The sequence below is a fragment of the Myotis daubentonii genome, chromosome 2 (assembly GCF_963259705.1).
Source record: "Myotis daubentonii chromosome 2, mMyoDau2.1, whole genome shotgun sequence".
Taxonomy (NCBI): Eukaryota; Metazoa; Chordata; class Mammalia; order Chiroptera; family Vespertilionidae; genus Myotis; species Myotis daubentonii.
The window spans coordinates 193,571,796-193,591,581 of record NC_081841.1 but is presented as its reverse complement, the minus strand read 5'-3'; the positions used below and the strand labels follow the sequence as shown (position 1 = coordinate 193,591,581).

Sequence of the window (19,786 nt, the reverse complement as noted above, 5' to 3'; positions counted from 1 at the left end):
CAGTCCTGCCCCCGGCCGCGCGCCCCGCCCCGGCCACCCTGGCCTCCGCGCCGCCGCCCAGACCGCCGCAAGTCCGAGGTGCTGCTGCCGCCGCCGCCGCCGCCGCCGGGATGTGACCTTCAGAGCCGCCTCACAGGATGACCGGAGCCACCGCCCCGCGGCGCCCGCGGCTCGCCACGGCCTCCCCGGCACTCTGACCGCGCGCGCTCCCGGCTGCCCGCCCGGCTCCCGTCCCCGGTCCCGGTCCCGGTCCCGGTCCCCGGTCCCCGGCCTCGCCATGCCGCCGCCGCCCGGGCCCGCCGCCGCCCTCGGCACTGCGCTGCTGCTACTCCTGCTGGCCTCGGAGTCCGCGCACAGTGAGTACCGCGCGGGGGCCGCGGCGGGGGCTGATCGAGAGACCCGCTCCGAAAGACCCCGCCACCCGGGGGCAAGGGCCACGCCAGTGCCCGCGTGCCAACCCGGCCCGTGCGCCCCGACTCCGTGCGCTCCCGCCCGCCGCTGCATCCCCGGGCCGGCTGCTGGGAGGACGCAGCGTGCCGGGCCCCGGGTTGACAGCGTGCCCCCGCTCTCTCTCCCCTCTCTTTCTCTCTCTCCCCGCTCCTCCCCGCGCCGTCCTCCCACTCGCGTCCCGGTAGCCGTGATGCTGCGGGCGCGCGAGGCGGCGCAGTTCCTGCGGCCCAGGCAGCGCCGCGCATACCAGGTCTTCGAGGAGGCCAAGCAGGGCCACCTGGAGAGGGAATGCGTCGAGGAGCTGTGCAGCAAGGAGGAGGCCCGGGAGGTGTTCGAGAACGACCCCGAGACGGTGAGCGGGGGGCCAGGCGCGGGCGCCGGCGGGGGAGGTGGAGAACCGGGAGGTGTGCCTCTGGCGCTCCGGGATTCCACGACTGGGCGGGACCGGGACCGCGGCGCGGAGCATTAAAGCGGCCAGGTCACCTCGAGTGCTGTCCCCGCAGCGCCGCATTTCTGCGAACATGCATCCGTGCGCGCCCTTGTAGGGAGTCCCAGAGTTCCGCAGACTTCCCTTTACAGAGTCTGAGATGCGTCCCCTTCACGTGGGGGGACCATGCTGCAAGTCACGCCCAGAACTCTTCAATACGGAGATATTGCGTTTGGGAATGGTGAAAGGCCAGGAATATGGGGTATCTGGACCCGGCTCACCCTCAAGGCTTCTCCACACTTTTTGAGCCCCAATTCTCTAGGTGACCTCCAGGCGCTCCTGTTAGCTGGAGGCAGAAACAGATCTTTGAGCGGGGGTCCTGTTGAGACCCTGCAGCTCTCTTCTTTAGTAGACCTCCGAAGGCAGTCACCTTTAAGGAAATACGCAACCTAGGACACCTCCACCAGAATAAACTAGAGGCTGTTTGTAAAATGTGAAAGAAATACCATGGTTAAAAAACGAACAGCTTCCTACCTCCCCCCCCCCCCCCCCTCAACTGGATGGGAGGAGTAGAACTGCCCACAGCTTCTTGATCCTCATGAAGAGGAGTAGAGGGTTTGCCTGGAAGAGGAATTAAAAGGTGTGCAGGCTGGGTCCTGGTCGGTGTTGCTCAGGTGGTTGAGTGTTGTGCTGTGCACTGAAAGGTCACTGGTCTGCTTCCCGCTCAGGGCACATGCCCAGGTTGCAGGCTTGATCCCCAGTAGGGACGCATGTGGAGCCAGGCTATTTCACACTGATGTCTCTCTCTCTCTCTCTCTCTCTCTCTCTCTCTCTCTCTCTCTCTCTCTCTCTCCCTCTCACTTCTTCTCTCTCTAAAATCAATTATATATATATATAGACTGGAATGACTTGTAGCAGTAGGTCCCAAAATATGATTACAGGAATAGTGCTAGAATATATATAGAGGGGGGTACCTGGAAGGGGGCGCAGGGTCAGGGGGCCTCAGGGTGGAAGTTAGGAAAGGGCCTCAGTGTGCACGTGCAAACACACACACACACACACACACACACACACACACACACACACACGCCAGCCCTTTTCAGCAAGGTGTTCTTTTAGAAACAGCTGGTGATTTCAGAAGCCTAATGGTGCTGGCTTAGGACATATTTCTATTAATAATGTCCTTGGAGACTGTAGGGCGCCAAACAGCCAAGTGCAGGCAGGGAGCAGCCCAGGTGTGGGCTTGGCGTCTGTGCAGGAGCTGTGCCATCTTAAGGGGAGGAGATGTGTAAGAGCGTCCTTGGTGGTTGTGACCTGTGGGGCCCGTGAAAGCCCTAGATGTCTATCTGTTCCTGGGCAAGTGACTTTGGGAAGCAGTCTTGAAAGAAACGGGGTGGACTTACGTTACTTCACTTCATGCTGTGAGGTCAGGGTGATTTCACAGCTGGTTTTGGTAGCAGCTTTGGTAGCAGCTTTTTTCTTTTAAAGAATTCTCTGGAATGAAATAAATGTCTCATGCAATAAATGAAAGGCTCTGTGTGACCAATGCAGGCTTCTTTTGGACTTGTCTTTCTGATCACTTGACTTGACCATCCCTTCTAGGTCACCTTTCTGAAAACAAGCTCTAAAATGATTGACCGCCACTGTGTGGTTCTCTCTGGCACCATTAGTTGTTGCCTCTGCTGCGCTATGATAGGATTATTTTCTCCAGTGTTACTGCCTTCAGTGTCAACAGCAACACAGTTTCAATCCTGTCCTATGGAGCAGGTTTGCAGGGTCTGTTCTGGCCTCACTGTTTTCCCTTTTCTTTGATGATGAATCTTCATAGCCCAGTGACTCATGCCTCTGCAGAGGCTTTCTGAAGGTCCTCGTAGCAGGGCTGTGTGCCTGGCCATCCAAGATCCCTGCCCAGCTGTGAGATTGTGTGGCAGGTACAGTGCTCTCCATCCACATGCCTAGCCTGGAATATTTATTCTGCAGAAAGTGTTGTCTGGTTTTGGCCCTTGGCTTGTATTCCTTTTCCTTGAGAGGCAGTGGGGAATGCTGGGAGGAGCTGGGTTAGGGTTAAGGGTCAGGAGTCAGGGTTAGGAGTTAGGGGCTGATTTGAGTCCCAGCTGTTTTGGTAGACCAGTTGTCCACTTGGATGTGTCCAGGTTTCCCACTCCACCACCCTGGCAGTGGTGAGATCCTCCAAACACTACTCACTGCTAATGTATTTTAGTAAATATACCTGTTGAAAAAGGTAGTCCTATGAGTTCCCCTGCTCCAAAAAGTTTAGGGCTCTCACTAGGAAATATTTATTCCTTGCATGCAAAGGCAGCTCATTTTGCATTTTTTGACTGAGGCTGATGGAGTGACCCAGGATGATGAGCACTGGCCTTATTTAGTTTAAGAAGTCCCCTGGACCTGGCCATGTGACTGTCACAGGACCTCCAGAGCCATAGTATCCTGGTGTGAAAGGCTATACCAGAATTGGCACTTCTTGGGTTGTAATCACCTGACCCTCTGATGGGTGTGCTTGTAGGCAGTGCCAGTCCTCAGAGGCCAGGGTCACCTTAGTGGCTGATTCCACCTGCCCTACCTGGCTGTCTGCTGGGTTAGGATCCTGGAAGCAGCCTGCCTGTCTGCAGTGTGTCTGGCTCCATTGTAATCACACCTGCCCAATTTTGGTTCTGCCTTTGGTGGAGTTTGCAACACTGCTCTTTCCCGCTGGCTGAGATGGCAGTGCTGCGTGTTCCGTTCCCGTTCCTGGGCCTTTGGGGACACCCTGGAGGAGGAAGCCTCCAGGAGGGACAGGGGAAGCTGGGGGAGGGGTGAGGTAGACTTGGGTCCCTGGAGCCAGCTCTCTGGGCTGCAAACCCTCTTCCCCTGAGCTCAGAGGTTTGTGCTTGTTGGGCATGTGCTGTGTGCTGGGTGTGCTCTAGGTCTTCCTCTCTGATCTGAATCTTTCCAGACTGGGCTGTTTTCCTCTTTGGGACGAGGGAAGGAGTCTGACCTTCAAAGTTCTTCTTGCCCTAGCTGTTTTGGCTCAGTGGATAGAGCATCAGCCTGAGGACCGAAGGGTCCCAGGTTCAATTCCGGTCAAGGGCACATGCCTGGGGGTTGTGGGCTTGATCCCCGGTAGGGGGCATGCAGGAGGCAGCCAATCCATGATCTTCTCTCATCATTGATGTTTTTATCTCTCTTTCCCTCTCCCTTCCTCTCTGAAATCAATCAATCAAAAATATTTTAATCTTAAAGCTCTTTAGCAAGTAGCTGTTAGTGCCATGGCTCTTCCTGATTCCTGGGGCTATCACATACCTGGCTGCAAAGGAAGGGACTCTCAGGCATTCTGGTCACCTGCTTCCCTCCTGGGGGCAAACTGTCTCCCACCCACAGTCTTTCTGGCCCCAGGAGAGTGTCCCAGGGCCCAGGAGAGGGGCCCAGGGCCCAGGAGAGGGTCCCAGGGCCCAGGAGAGGGGCCCAGGGCCCAGGAGAGGGGCCCAGGGCCCAGGAGAGGGGCCCAGGCCCCGTTGTTGCCACTGCTAATCATGTTTCTCCTCTCCAGAGCCCAAGGGGTGATTACATTCCCTCCTTATCTTGTTTCCTTTGGTGTTGTTACTCTCTGTTCCTGGCATTTCCCTCTCCCCTGCTTTTCCTTGTTCTAGGGCCCTGGGTAGTCCGTCCCCCAGCTGTCTCCACGGGGGTTCTCATGAATTCTTCTGAAAGGTCACCCAGGCCAGCCCCGCAGGTCATCTTTCTACGTAAATCCTTTAAGGCAGGTGGGTTCTGAACACCTTAAAGATACCATCTCAGTAATCACCCTCTGCTTTCTGAAAGGATTCTGGACAAAAGGCTTACCTGCCCGCCCTGCTGTCGAGGTACACGTCACCACCTGGCAGCACTGGGCTGCCCCTGCCCCTCAGCTTGTGGGGAAGAAAAAATTCCAGGCTGCAGTTTCTTATCCCACCACCCGGTTTAATTTGAGATGCAAACAGTAATATTTACACTATTCTCAACTGGCTAGTGGCGCACCCTGAAGACTTTACAATATGCTTGGCCGCTGGCCTGTGCTGGAGTGCATTTGTGTCTCTTTGTCTCTCCATCTTTGTCTCTGTCTGTGTCTCTCTCTTTCTCTATGTCTCTGTCTCTCTCTGTCTCTAGCTTGGTCTCTGTCTGTCTGTCTGTCTGCCTCTCTCTCTCTGTCTCTCACTCTTTCTGACTCTACGTCCCATCTCTCTCACCCCACCTCCAGCTCTTGCAAATGCCGGGGAACCCAATTGTGATGGGTTCCCTACCAAGGAGAGTTTTGGGGTGCAGTCAGTTTCAGAACTGCATCTGCATTCCCAGGACACCTGTCTTCCTGAGATCCCAGATTCTTTGGGGACAACTTGGGGAGGAGCACCCCCAACAGAAGTGAAAGCCTCTCCCTCAAGTTACCCCTTTTTGGGGTGACCTAAGGGATATCATGGGGGCAGAAGTGGGGCCCCAGCAGGAAAGTGGGGAGGGAGTTGGAAGGGGACCTTGTCAGCCCCACTGACTTGCCTTTGAAATGCAGGACCCTGAGCCGGGGTGGTGACACCTTGGCAGTGACATCCAGGATAGCTGCTGCTCACCTGCACCTTCCTGCCCCCCACCTGCCCTCCACACCCCACTCTGCCTCCCCAACACACACACACACACACACACACAGCTTGTTGGTATGAAAAATTGTGAAGGCTACACCAGAATTGGCATTTATTGGGTTGCCTGCACATGCACATATATGCAGACATACACTCAGATACATACACCCATACTGACACACAGTACACCCATGCAGACACATAGACACACCTACAGACACACACAGCCACACACATGCACATACTCTTCTCTCTGCAACTGTGGGTCCACTGAGCCCAGGCCCCTCACCCTGTGCAGCCCCTGTCCTCTCTTTTACGGGTTCTGTGGAGCATCCTGATTGCAGAGCAAGTGGTTCTGCTCCCACTGACCGCTCTGGGCCCAGGCCTCCCCTCCCGGGACCTCTCCCACTTGGGCTGTTGCCACTGGAGGCCTGAGGAAGCCCGTCACAGGGGCTGGGTCGCTGAATTGTTGTTCGACCGGTTGTGCTTTCTCTGGAGTTGGCTCCTGCACAGCTCAGAGGCCTGCACACGGCTGGTTAGACCCGAGCTGGCACCCACAGGTCCTGGCACCCAGGCTGCCACTGTCTGGGGGTGGGCCTTGAGCGAGATACAAACCCTGCCTGGCTCCCCCCCCCCCCCCACCCACCCCACCGTCGCCTTCTGCTGTCCCCGTGCCTACCTATATGTTTGTTTTAATCCTAGGAGTCTGCAGGGACTTAGTGCCAGGCTCTCCGGCGTAATAACAGGCCAGGCCCATAAATTACACTTCATCCTCGCCAAGGGGCTCAACATCTGCGGAAAAACAATTAAAGACATTTCAAAAAACACTGAACGTCTGCCTTTGTTATTTAGGAACAAAACGCCCTTTTAAGAAACTGATGCTGATGGCCTGTTTCTTGAAATTCCAAGGGGCTGGGCCAGGACATTTCAAACACCTCCCAGGTGAACAGTCTCCAGCACCACTGGCAGGTGTCCCAACTCCTTCACGCTTCGTTTCCCCTGGTTTTCCTAAGGTCAAACCAGGAGCTGTTTCTGTAATGCACAGAGTCGTTGTGGGTTAAGGGTTCGTATTTGATGTTGGAAATACTCTGCCTCTTCAGTGGTTATAATAGGCCAGTGATTTCATTGCACACCTGGTGCATATGCCGTGTACGCTTGACCCTGACACAGTCGTTCATTAAACGCTTTGAATTAATTTTTAAAGGGGAGTTGGAAGTGGAAGAAGTTCAGAAGGACATCAGTCCTTTATCTCCCTCTGACAAAGGCACAGGTCTGCTTGGACTGATTGCAGGGATTCAAAATGTAATATTCCCGAGAGATAGTAACATAGCACTGTCATACTTTTTAATACCATACTTGTTTTCTTTGGGCTTGTTTTTTTAAATTGCAGCTGAAATTTGTTTCTTTCTGGTGTTAGTGCCCATGATAATAAAATACATTTTCCCCACATTGGTCTCTAAAGCCTGCCATCTAGACCCAGTTTTTCCAAGGTCTCTTCTTGGAATGTTGGGCTCCTTGGAAATCACAGGCTGGGCTCCGCCAGATCCTGGGCGGGGTGCCCTGCTCACTGCTGCAGCCTCACACGCAGCGGCCCAGGGCCTCCCTGGGGCGGGCTGGGGCCATCTGCCTGGGATGGCTGCGTGACGGGCGGCTGCAGGTGCAGCCTGCCTGGAACCCTCGGCTGTGGACACACATTTCTTTAGCACGACGCTTCAGAAAGGAATGGAAGGCTGCTCAGGAGGGTCCTGTTGGAGGTTGTCCAGGGGCTGACATAGGCATGTGGGTTTGTGCTTCCTTCCTGCCTCATTGGATAGCAAACGCCTCACCTTCAAAGGCAAGCCCACCGTTTGTGATGTAGAAATCTGTTTCCTGCGTGCTTGCGACAGCCGTAATCACCAGATGCATTCTCCGAGTTATCCTTGTCCACATCACGCTTACCACATGCACGCTGTGATTTAGCATGGACCCAGAGAGGCACCCAGGTGCTCATAAATTTCCCTTCCATAAGCTAGGAACAAACAAGAATTTTGCAATAATGTTTATGGCAGATGAGAGTCTTGGGCATCATCTCGTTTTAAGCACTCCGGTGAAACTGGGACCCAAGAATCTATTAAGGGACTTGTCCAAGTTAGCTCAGGACTTGTCAAGTTAGTGGGAGGACTCAGATGGAAACTCAGGTCCCCTAACTCCAAGTTTAACATGTAAATGCTGAAGTGATAGAGACCTTCAGAGTGTGGGTCCAAAGAATTGTCTATACAACCGGCTAGATAGTGACTTCTAGAGAAAAATACCTTTGCCCCAAAGATTGCTTTAAACTACTAAGTTGTTAATCCTGTACTCTGGTAAGTATTTTCTTCTAGTTTACATGATGGGAAAATGCATCATTTTGTTTTTCCCAAAGAAACATAAAAAGAGAAGTGCAATTTTGCATTGGTGATGTGGGTGTGTATTCCTTAGTACCTGCCCTAAAGGCAGGTTTCCCTAAAGCAGGGAGAACTGTGCCATCCAAGGGGGGAAGCAGGAGGGGAAGTGGTCATGGGCTCTCCTCCCGCCACCGTTAAACCTGTAAGCTGTGGGTGGGTGCCAACGTTGCTTCCCACCACACTCTCCTCTTTTCCGCTTCTCATCTCTCTCTTCCTCCCTCACACTGGCTTCGTTCCTCCTTCCTCATTTTGGTCCATGCTGCTCAGCCTCTCAGGCCTTGGGTAGAAGTCCCAAGGCCCCTCTGCTCTCCATCCCCTCCCACCACTGCCTGTAACCAGCGGCCTCCTCCCGGGGCATGTCTCCTGCTTATCGCCTCCCTGACCGCCCTCGGCCATGGTGGACAGGCTGACATTCCATCCCGTCTGTAAAGCCCCCCCCCCCAACAACTGGCCTGTCTGCGCCCATTCACACCCCCAAACAACCGGGCACAGCCGCTCCCCTGAACATTTTGGGATCAAGCCCAAACCTCTCACCGGGCCTGTCGAGGCAGCGTGCCCTCTCCAGCACCCGAGATCACCAGGCCTCTTCCGTGTCCAAAACAGACGGATTCCCCTCCCTGTTTCTCTGCTCCAGCCACGCTCCTGGCTGTGTGTATTCTACCCGCAGGCACCCTGCTTGGGGCCCTCGGGGTGTGGTCTTTGATTCCGGCAGATGGACAGCGCTCAAATCTCAGCCCAGGGGCTGTGCAGCCAGGGCAACGGCTGGAGCTCTCCAAGTTCCAGCGGCCACCTGTCGCTGGAGACCGGAGCGGCCGCCTTATGTGACTCGGTGCGGATGACATAAGCAAAGGGAGTACAGCTGCTTCCTCGCTGGGGCTGTGGCCAATCAGCATAAACTCACACCTCTGGAGGTCCGAAGTCGGGATGGGTCCCCGGGGCTAAAACCAAGGTGTCCCACGGCTGCTTCCTTCTAGAGGTCCCTGGGGAGAATCCATCCTCACTCGCCTTTCAGCGTCTAGAGGGGCCACATGCCCTGGCTGGCAGCCCCTCCTCCGCCTCCACAGCTGCCATTTCTGGTTCTCTCTCTGCCTTCTTCCACATGTGAGGATAGTATAGACATAATTTGAATAAAGTCCCGTTGTTTCCCCCCTGTGAATCTCGTTTCCCCAGCAAGAAGGTGGCTGGCCTAGCAGGCAGGGCCCACCACCACGCCCGAATCCCATGAGGGCTAGCTGCTTCCTGCTCCTTCCTGTCAGCACATCTTCCTCACTCAGTGAGTGACATTGCTGCGTTTGGCCTTGAGAACCAAGGAGTTTGCTGAGCAAAGCTGTTGATGATCAGCCAGCGCTGTGAAAAGCCAGAGAGGCCTTTGCCAGGAGAGCACATGAGTACAGGAAGAGAGGTCTTTCAAAGTGACTCCAGTTAAAACACATCACATTACACAGTAAGTATACAAATCAATCTTGGGAAATGAAACTGTACAATATAGAAACAAATTTGGTCCATCTCATACTCTATAAAAGTCAGAGTATAAATGCAATTAGGCACTAAATTTTTAGTACAAAGGAAGACGGAAGTAAGAATTTAGGGAGGGAGCCAGGCACGATTTTTCCGAAAACCATGATTTTCAGAATGTTTCTTCTGACCATAAATGGAGATATTTTTGCAAACAAAAAAAAATGTGTGATGGCTTTGTCCATATTCTTAATCATCAGGTTATTCTCTTGGAAGCAGCCATTCTATGACACTCGCAGACGTCTCCTTCTTTTATTGTTAACTAGGGGCCCAGTGCACGAAATTCGTGCACCGGGTGTGTGTGTGTGGAGGGAGTGTCCCTCAGCCCAGCCTGCCCCCTCTCACATACTGGGAGCCCTCAGGCATTGACCCCCATCACCCTCCAATCGCAGGATCGGCCCCTTGCCCAGGCCTGACGCCTCTGGCCTAGGCGTCCGGCCCGGGCAGCGGGGTCCCACAGCTGCAGCGGCCCCTTGATCGTGGGCTTCGCTTAAGGCCCAGGCAAGGGACCCCTAGCTCCTGGGACTGCCAGCTTCGACCGTGTTCAGCTCCCATCGCTGGCTCCACCCCTACTTCCTGCTATCACTGGCCAGGGCGGAAAAGGCACCTGATTCTCCGATCATGGCTGGGGGGCAGGGCAAAGGCGGCCCCAGGGCCGCCTTTGCCCTGCCCCCCAGCTCTTAGCTCCCCTCTGGGTTTCCAATCACTGTCAGTGGCAGGGGGCTTCTTCCTGCTTTCCCTTTCACCTCCCTGCATTGTGCCTACATATGCAAATTAACCGCCATCTTGTAGGCAGTTAACTGCCAATCTTAGTTGGCAGTTAATTTGCATATAGCCCTGATTAGCCAATGAAAAGGGTATCGTCGTACGCCAATTACCATTTTTCTCTTTTATTAGTGTAGATTGGCCTACACCCTGACTTGTCAATGCCTCTGCACTGGGGGGCTCCCAGACCTTCTCATGAACTCATGAGATCTTGACCCGTGGTAGATTTATAATTTCACTTTGCGGGTGATTACAGTTCTGTTGGCACTGATCTGTCAAATTCAGCTAGCCTGATATTTTTTTGCTGCATACATTTGAAAAATGTAAACAAGGAGATAGAAGTGTATTTCTTGTGCAAAAGGCGGGAGGAAGGCTGAGTCATGCTGCTCAGTAGGGCCCACAGACTCGCATGACCTGTTTGTGCTCTGCTGTACTGGTGCGTGGCTTTGGTCTTCAAGGCCTCCTCACACGCCTGCCAAGATGCTGGAGCACCAGACATCACATCTGCACTGTAGCAAGGAAGGTGGAGAAGCAAAGCTCCCCTCCCCCAACTCTCTTCACTCAGTTTCACCTTGTGCTCACATCTTCTTGGCTAGAATTTAGTCACATGGCCACCCCTCCCTGCAAGAGAAGCTGGGAATGTAGTGTAGCTGGCTGAGTGCAGTGCAGCTCTGAAATAAACCCAAAGTTCTATTACTAAGGATGGAAGGAGAATTGGGCATCTCTGCTATGGGGAAAAGGTATTTGGGAACAAACCTCTTTAAAAAAAAAATATATATATATATATATATATATATATATATATATATATATATATTATTGATTTTTTTTTTTTTTTTTTTTTTTACAGAGAGGAAGGGAGAGGGATAGAGAGTTAGATGAGAGAGAAACATCGATCAGCTGCCTCCTGCACATCTCCTACTGGGGATGTGCCCGCAACCAAGGTACATGCCCTTGACCGGAATCGAACCTGGGACCCTTCAGCCCGCAGGCTGACTCTCCATCCACTGAGCCAAGCCGGTTAGGGCCTCTTTTATGAGGTTAATTCCTGTGAATATTTCCAAGCCTGGTGATAGACACTGTAATTAGCTGTGCCTAAGAGTTTTTGCACAACCCACCTCTCAACACGAGTCTTTCCAGCTACACTCACACAATCTGCTGTACCTTTTAATGCAATACTTGGTGGAGGGACCAGCCCTCCCCTCCATTCCTTGGTGTCCCACGCTGGGCCTGTGCAGTCACCTTCCAACCTGCAGCTGGCAATGAGGGGAGGGCTGCAGCCCTCATCGTTGGGGGCCCAGGCATGGCTGGAGAGGAGCCGGGGGCTCCACTCAGGCCTCCTTGCAGTTGCCGGGTGCCCATAGCACATGCGAAGCGTATGTGCACAGTGCAGAGGCACGTGCTGTGGGCAGGTGCAGAGTGCAGTGAACATGGTCACTGAGGTTCAGGGAGGGGACCAAAGTTTTCACAGACCCAAGAGCTTCTGCTGCTCATACCAGAGCCCTGAGCATCCAGAAGAGCATGTGTCAACTCACCTTGGTTACACGTGTTTCAGTTTTGTCCTAACACTGGCTGTGAAAAAGAACTTGGAGACCTTGGCTTTCCAGTGGGCTGCATCCACTCCCGAGCTCCCTGCTGGTTTAGGCCCCTCTCCCTGCCCCACCCTGTGTGTCGGGCACAAGGGGATGGCCATGGAGGAGGAGGGTGCCTGGAGCTGGGGACTGCAGGCCACACAGGCCCTGCAGAGCTGCAGCCGACCTCGAGGTCAGTGACGGGCTGTGCCTCTGCTCGGTGGATCCCCATGGCGTGCTGCTCATCGAGCCAACGCAGCTCCTGGGCCCTAGGCCAGGGTTTATGCCCTGACCAACTTGTGATGCAGGTGGAGCCGGCTCTGTGTTCTGTGGTTGGTGCCTTTATTCACAGAAAAAAGGGGAGGACAATTTTCATAGCCCTCCTCTTCTGTCAGAACGTTGAAGGACAAATGGGAATGTCTCTTTCTCCGGGGAGAGTGTGTAACACGTTTTATGTGTATTTGTGTTAGCTTTGCTTTTATTCGGGGCTAACCCTCTCTCTTTCCTAGATTACCAGGCAAATTAGCACATGGTTTACAGCCCTCTCCCACCCCAAATAAATCTAACACACGAATTAGGATAAATTGTCACCAGGTTTTATGACCCTGTGGTTTCAGTAACCACATGCTCATTAGGTGTGGTTCAGTGAGGCGCAATGAGCACGGTTTTTCTATTAATAATGTGTTGTTGTTTTCACAACAGCAGAACTCATTATTAAAGCATACGACTCATCACTATAAACTAAGCACAATTTTGAACAATATGATACACCTTTCTGGGAACCGGGGTGCACGCTTTTTGCATTCATTCTGAGTCTTTTCTTTCGGAGCCAACACCTTTCCGTTTGTGACAAAGCTCTGCGGCCTCTGTGCTCCCTCTAAACCCAGAAGGACATCGCGGCCTGCTTGCACCCCATGAAGGAGGCAGCAACCCTCCTCCACCCTCCGGTCCGAGAGGTTTCACCAGCGCGCACCTGGCCGGGCCTCCTTTCCTGGGCTCGGCAGTTGGCCAATCCCTGACCCAAAGCAAGAGAAGGAAGTGAAAGCAGGCATGCCAGGGGCCTCTGAAGCTGGCAAAGAGGGGCAATCCCTCCTGACTTCGTAGCTCTGACCTCCAAACCTGGCCTCTTTGTCCCTGAACGTTATCTTTGTGACTGTCACACAAGCTGAAATAGCAAACTTGCTCTATTACTTTTCCTTTAACGGGTTCAAGAGTTTTGGTTTTTAAAATCATACCCTTACTAGAACATGACTTTCTAAAATCTCATCTGTGTGCATCTTAGCAAAGCGTTCCCAGCTCCACCCAGTCTAAGAACTCTCATTGCCCTCACGTGGTACCACCTAGCCTGCCTCTTTCACAAACAGTGGGGAGGGAGGTCTGGCCACACATATTTGCGTGAAGGTGACAGACGAGGCTGTGCCAAGACCAGTGTATGAAGCTGGCAAATCTGTGGAAGAGCAGCGCCCTGTGTGGGTGGCCCTGGGGGCACCTCTGCCTATCACTCTTCAAATGCCACGCACCCGCTCCCGTCCACGCTCTTCCGGGATGCAGTGTGCCATTGGGAGCCCTTTCTAGCTTCATGACCTCAGTCACACTCCACCACCCCCCTTGAGCCTCAGTGTCCTCATCTGTGATAATGGGTTAATACAAAAGACCTTCCTTGGACGTGGTTGTGAGAATCAAACAAAATAATGTAAAAATGTGGAATGTCACCAGCATGCAGTTGACACCCAACATCTAGTGCAGTGATGGCGAACCTATGACATGCGTGTCAGAGGTGACACGCGAACTCATTTTTTTGGTTGATTTTTCTTTGTTAAATGGCATTTAAATATATAAAATAAATATCAAAAATATAAGTCTTTGTTTTACTATGGTTGCAAATATCAAAAAATTTCTATAGGTGACACGGCTCCAGAGTTAAGTTAGGGTTTTTCAAAATGCTGACACGCCGAGCTCAAAAGGTTCACCATCACTGATCTAGTGGCTGACGTTGCTTAGCCAGCCGCTTGGCTCCATGAAGGGGGGTAATTAGGGCCTAACTGTCCCATGACTGTCCCAAAGGGGGGGATCAGAGTGGACGTGGTGGGGCTGCTTTAACCAGCCACAGCCTGAAGGGCTTCCCAGCAGGTCCCTGCTGCTCGCCGAGGCAGGGCGGGTGGTTTTCGTATTTGACAGTCCCCTGTGCAGTGCTGAAGGCTTTAGCTTGCATTTATGGACAGAAGACTCCTTGCTTATACCCTCCATAACTCACCCAGCACCACTGTGGTTTACAAACAGTCAGGGCACATCAGTGCCTATGTGTGGATAGTCACACAAGGTCTCCACATGTCTGTGAGGACCCCTCCATCCACAAGGGTCTAAGACCTGGCCTTTACTTGCATCATTTCTCGTCCTCTGAGACACTTTGAGTGGCGCCTTCAAAGTCGCCACAAAGGGCATCGCTGTTGCTGGTTACAGAAAGTCTAACCACGTTCACGGTTCTGCAGAAGCCGCCTGGGCTGTCCCCTCTCACTTCCCTCGTGCCTCCAGGCAGGAAGTGGCTTTCTGGGTGGTGCTCGCTCTGCTGGCCCTGTCACTGAGCCATCTGTGGAGAAATTCTCCGCTCTCCTCAGACACCTGCTCCCCGAGAGTCTATTTCTATCTACGGGGGGAGAAAGGCGAGGCTCGATGAACCAACTGGGGGCTGTGCTGTGTAGGAAGCCTCATATTGTGCCAGTAAACTGTTGCCCTTTTTCTTTTTCCACAGGAATACTTTTATCCCAGATACTTAGGTAAGTTTAAATCACTGCTTCCTTCAGTTGTCATAAAGGCATAGTTGGGGGATGGTCGTTACATGTCAGAGAAACAAGGGGTCAAAACCTCATTTACCAAGTTATTCCTGGAGGGAAGATCACTTAATTATAGAGAGTTTGAAACTATCCAGAGCACATAGGTCAAAACACTTGTGTCTTTTGTACCATAATGATCCGTGTTAACCTCAATCCAATGCCATTATTTGCAAACCTTTTTTCTGCTCTGAGTCCAAGTTTAGCTTAATATTTGGGGATATGACCGATTCAGTAATTCTCAGACTTTTTGATCTCAGGACTCTGCATTTCTGACATTACTGAGGATGCCAAACAGCTGTCATTCACGTGGCTGGTAATTAAAACTGAGAACATTAAAGAACGTTTCTATTTCATTTGAATGACAGGAATGTACAAGCAAACACGCTTGGCCACTGAGCAGTGATGTCATTGTGTGAGGGTGGCTCTGCTGTACGCTGCGGGGAGAGTGAGAGTAAAGGGCAAACGACAACTGAGTCCTATCAGGACGATGACATTGACCTCCCCAACCACCCGGAGGGCCCTGGGCTCCCCTGAGAACTGCTCCTTCAACGAATACCGTTTTAAGATGGTCTGGGATGCATATCACTTACAATGAGAGAAATGTATTCCCGGTCTTCCTTGTTAATTTTGTAAAGTCCGTGTGGGTAAATGTCCCATTGGCCTTACATTCTCCTAGAGGTACCTTCTCGGGATCCGTATCTGGCAACAGGCCGAATGGACCGGTGACGCCCTGAAAAACCCGGAAGCTGCCTGCCTCTGGGCGCTCTGTTGGTCTCTGCTGGCCTCGCTCCTGGGTATGCGAGGTTTGTTTCCTGAGGCAAAGGATGACCAGTTATCCCACGAGCCCACCCTTTAGGGGCCATCTGTTGCCGGGCCAGTGTCCCCTTAGGCATGGAGAAGTAGCAGGGACCTGTGGAAGGACCCGATGAATTGGTTCAACACCCATTCTGCACAACTTCAAGCTTCCTATCATCCCGGGATGCGTGTGTTCAAGAGGCCAAGCCTCCCGTCCCCATCCCCATGCCCGGGCGCAACGGCCAGTGTCCGTCTGCATACGCAGCGGTTCCCAACCTGTGGGTCGCGACCCCTTAGGCGGTCGAACGACCCTTTCACAGGGGTCGCCTAAAACCATCCTGCATATCAGATATTTACATGACGATTCATCACAGTAGCAACATGACAGTTATGAAGTAGCAACGAAAATAATTTTATGGTTGGGTCACAACATGAGGAACTGTATTTAAAGGGCCAGAAGGTTGAGAACCACTGGCATACAGCACCTCAGACAGCTTGACTTTCACAGTAAGGTCCATTTGAAATGGAAGTTTAGCTCTCCGACTACGACCAGAAAACTTACTGGATGTTCTTAGTGATCCTTCCGTACACGAGCGGAGGGAGCCCGCTGAAGGAGCTGCGGACAGTGTGCACAGTCTGCCCCTCGGTGGAGGCACTTTCATGGGTCAGTGCCAAAATGTTTCGTTAAAGTGTATTAACAAAAGCGTTATTGCTGGCGGACAGGAGCACTCAGGTCAGCGTGAGTAGTCTGCTTTCCCCGAGGTCCCGAGAGGCTGTGGTATTGTCTCTAAAGCCTGTCTCGCCTCCCGCCTGAAGAGTGACACGCCACCCGTTTCTCTCTTGCAGCGTGCATTAGTAAACATGGATCTCCGTACTCAAAAAACCCAGACTTTGTTCAATGCGTTCAAAGTAAGTCCGTCTCCTTCCTGTCTTCCTCAAAGCCCCGTGAGTTTGGGTAACTGTCAGCTTTGTTGTGGTTTTCGGGGGGATCTTGAATATTTCCATTATCTGAAGGGGCTATCACACCTGCCTGAGGTCTCCCTTTTCAATGAACTGTCTTGTTCAAGCAAGTATGTTTTGGTTTTGAGTCGGCAAGAAGCGCACAGGGTACGAAACAAACCGTTCCCGAGGGTGTAAAGAGAAGGCACGTCCCTGGCCCTGCCTCCTAGTGAGCCTGGGAGTTCTCTTTCCCAGAGGCCACCACGCTACCAGCTCTAAGAATACATGATATGAGCAGTGTCGAGGTGGCTCCCCCTACACACGATCTGACCCCACTTTTGCCACCCAATACGGTGGATACCTCCCGTATCAGTACATACAGAGCTGCCCGCTGTCAACATTGGTCATGGGTGAGGGGCATAATTTAACCAATGTGTACTGGTGGACTTGTAAGCTATTTCCAGTTTTTTTGTTATCATAAACCAAACCAGAATGACATCCTTGTGCCTCTGTCACCTCTCACACATCTAAGTATTTCTGCAGAATAAATTCCCAGGAATGGAATTGCAGAATGAAGCCTATATTTATTTTTCCTCTTGATGAAGATCTGACCCTAATTACCCCCTCAGCAGGGGGTGAGCAGGAACGCCCACCCCCAAAATCTTCAACAGTCTACTGTATTTTTTTTAACTTTTTTATCTTCTCCAATATAAGTGGTGAAAAATGACACTTTATTTTATATTTTATTCAGTCATTTCCGTTTATGTTTTTCTTACTAATGGGTGAAGCTGACCTTCATGTGTTTAAGGCCTTGTATTTCTCCTGTGAACAATTTGTTCACATTCTTGACCTATTTGTCTCAATTTATAGGAGCTCTTGATTAGATTTCTGCAAATTTGCCATTTGTACCAAAGGTAGCAACATTTTTTACTTGGGCCATAATGCTTCTTTTTATTATTGTTATTTTAAGTGATCATACGGTAAAAAGGATACTCTTGTTGCATGAATTTTAACCCACTCATAGAACTTGCAACCACCTGCGCTGAGCCTGACTCAGGGCCTTCCTTGGTCTGAGAGTTTCAAAGTACAGCCCATGGTGCTGGAATGTGTACTGCACCTGTTCTACAGGTGAGGAAAACTGAGCTTCGAAGGGCACAGCCAGGCGCATGTAGCAGGACTCTCCCTGTACTTGGTGTCAGACCTGCCATTGCCGGGATAGCCTAGAAGGCTGGCCAGACTCCGAGCTGCTCCTAGTACCTGGCTGTCAGGGGCTCAGGGGGTGGGAGGGCTGTGTGACCCAGAATCCCTTCTCCCCCTGGGAAGAAGCACCTGTTAACGCAGAGGGGCCACAACCCATGGCCATGCCTGGAGGGAGACCTGGAGCAAGCCCCTCCCCTCAGGGTCAAGCCATGACATCAGCCTCCCCGGGATCATCCACGACCTCACTGGGGCCTGAGGCAGACGTGGGAGCAGGTCAGCTTTGTGTCATTTTGGCTTGTTGTTTTTAGTTAGCACTTTTCTGTCCATTTGTTAAGCCAATTTCTTATTTTATAATAATGTACTCAAATTCATTAGGCTGTTTTAGTTCCTGGGTTTTAAATTGCCCGTTTTTTGAGGTTATAACAAAAGTTATCTAAGTTTTATGTTTAACTGTATGATCCGCCTGGAATTTCTCCCGAGGAGGGAGGGGTCTGGATGTGTTCATATTTTCCCAGATAGCAGCCCCCTTGGTCCAACACCATTTATGTAAAAGCGCTGAGGTTTGGCTCAGAGAAGGGCCACCACAGTCCTGGGCTACGTTGTTCCTATGTGAGAGATTTCATGGCATTAAAGTGACTTAAATTGTTTGAACAACAAAGATGATTTCTTAATGGGATTGAGACTTTCTCTCCTCCTGGGTGGCGGGCAGCCTGGGAAATGAGGAAGGAGGGAGAATCTCAGAGCTGTTTCCTGAACTGATGCTTAGAGGGGGGAAATCGTGCAGCTGCTGCTTATGCCAGATGTTTTAAATGCAGTTCCTAGAAACTTAGGAAGCTGCCTCCATGCCTGGTCTCTCTGGCCAGCTCGTCCCATCTGAGCAAGCCTCTCACTCCTTCCCTCCCTGTGGACCCAGTACCTCCTCCTCGGGCACTGGGCCAGGGCACTGGGCTTCTCCGATGGCTCCTGGCGTGACAGGAGTCTCTGAAGCCCGAGGCCCTGCACAAATGCACCGGCTGTCCTTACGGAGGGATACTGTAAAGACTGCAGGGAGTTGGGGTGTCATTCAGGGAAATACGCACACCCTGTTGCTGGGAGCCGGTCCATCCTTGCTGTTTCAAGGGACCTGGCATATATGGCATACGGTTCTTAATATGTTTGCTCACCTTCTTGGCGCTGTGTTTTAACCAAAGCCACCTCTCCGAGAAAGGTTGAATCCCCAGGTAGGGATTTTCCCCTGAAGTTAGGGAGGGAATAAAACCCCTCAACTAAGTGCCAGGCGGGTAATTAATCCCTTTAACTACGAACAATCATGCTTAAACTACATAATCTTTTCTCCCTGGAATGGAGATAAGAAACGCCCTAACCTTTGTAATAGAGATTGATAGGATTGAATCAACTGGTATAAATACAGTTGTAACAAGACAGAAAGACTCAGAACTTAGAACAGAATTCAGAAGACAGAACTCAGAACACAGGGCTTGGAAGACAGGACCAAGAGAGACAGAATTTAGAACACAGAACTAGAGACAGAAGAACTTCGCTGGAGAGAGCATGCCGGAGGATCCTGGAGAGGGACTGGCCTCAGAGCCTAGAGACAGAGCCTAGCGGGAGAACATGGCAAGGGATCCTGGACTGAACCTGACTACAGAGATTGGCAGGAGAACCTGACTGGAACCTGGACACTGAACCTGACTGGAGAGCCTGGACAGAACCTGGCTGGAGAACCTAGCGAGGGAACATGGCTACAGAACCTCGCTGGAGATCCGAAGCAGAACCTCTCTGGAGATCCGGGCTAGAGATCCTGGCTAAGTTGCTGATCAACTGAACGCTGTCTCCGTGTCATCCCCTCTTCGCCGACTCCGTCCACGCCTTTGGGGACCCCTGGACCTGCTGGGGTTGGACCCCGGCACCCTGTCTTGTGGGCCCCGAAGATGTGCCTTCTAGGCATGAGTGCACATGGGGTCAATTCAGGCAACTTTGCACTGTTTTTATTGCCGGAAGACTGAGCGGGTAGAATTTCTCCGTCACTAGTGGGAATGGGGTGCTTGCGATATATTGAGAAAAGGAATTTTCTAAGACTTGCAGGGGAGAATGAGTGGTTTTTATTTGCGTAGAGTTACATCCCTCAGTTTGCAAAGTCTCGGGTCCCTTAATCCAGTCCTGGAAAAGGTGTAGCTGGGGCTCTAGCAGAGCCGAAAGCAAAGCCAGTGTCCAGAGTTTCCGTTCCACGGTGGAGCTGAGTCCGACGTTGCATCAGGCTAATTGC

At 52.1% G+C, this 19,786-nt stretch overlaps 1 protein-coding gene across 2 annotated transcripts in view; it reads left to right on the top strand.

Moving 5' to 3' along the window:
- The first annotated feature begins 69 nt into the window (after nucleotides 1-69).
- The window catches only part of GAS6 (growth arrest specific 6), a 48,627-nt gene continuing 28,910 nt past the window's right edge, over nucleotides 70-19,786 (top strand). The window contains exons 1-4 of one of the 2 annotated variants that reach the window (XM_059685203.1): nucleotides 70-356; nucleotides 636-802; nucleotides 14,505-14,529; nucleotides 16,228-16,290. In XM_059685203.1, coding sequence (XP_059541186.1) covers nucleotides 278-356; nucleotides 636-802; nucleotides 14,505-14,529; nucleotides 16,228-16,290 — 334 coding nt within the window. In that variant the 5' untranslated portion in view covers nucleotides 70-277. The remainder of the gene's footprint in view (nucleotides 357-635; nucleotides 803-14,504; nucleotides 14,530-16,227; nucleotides 16,291-19,786) is intronic. The other variant, XM_059685204.1, reaches the window with a different exon arrangement.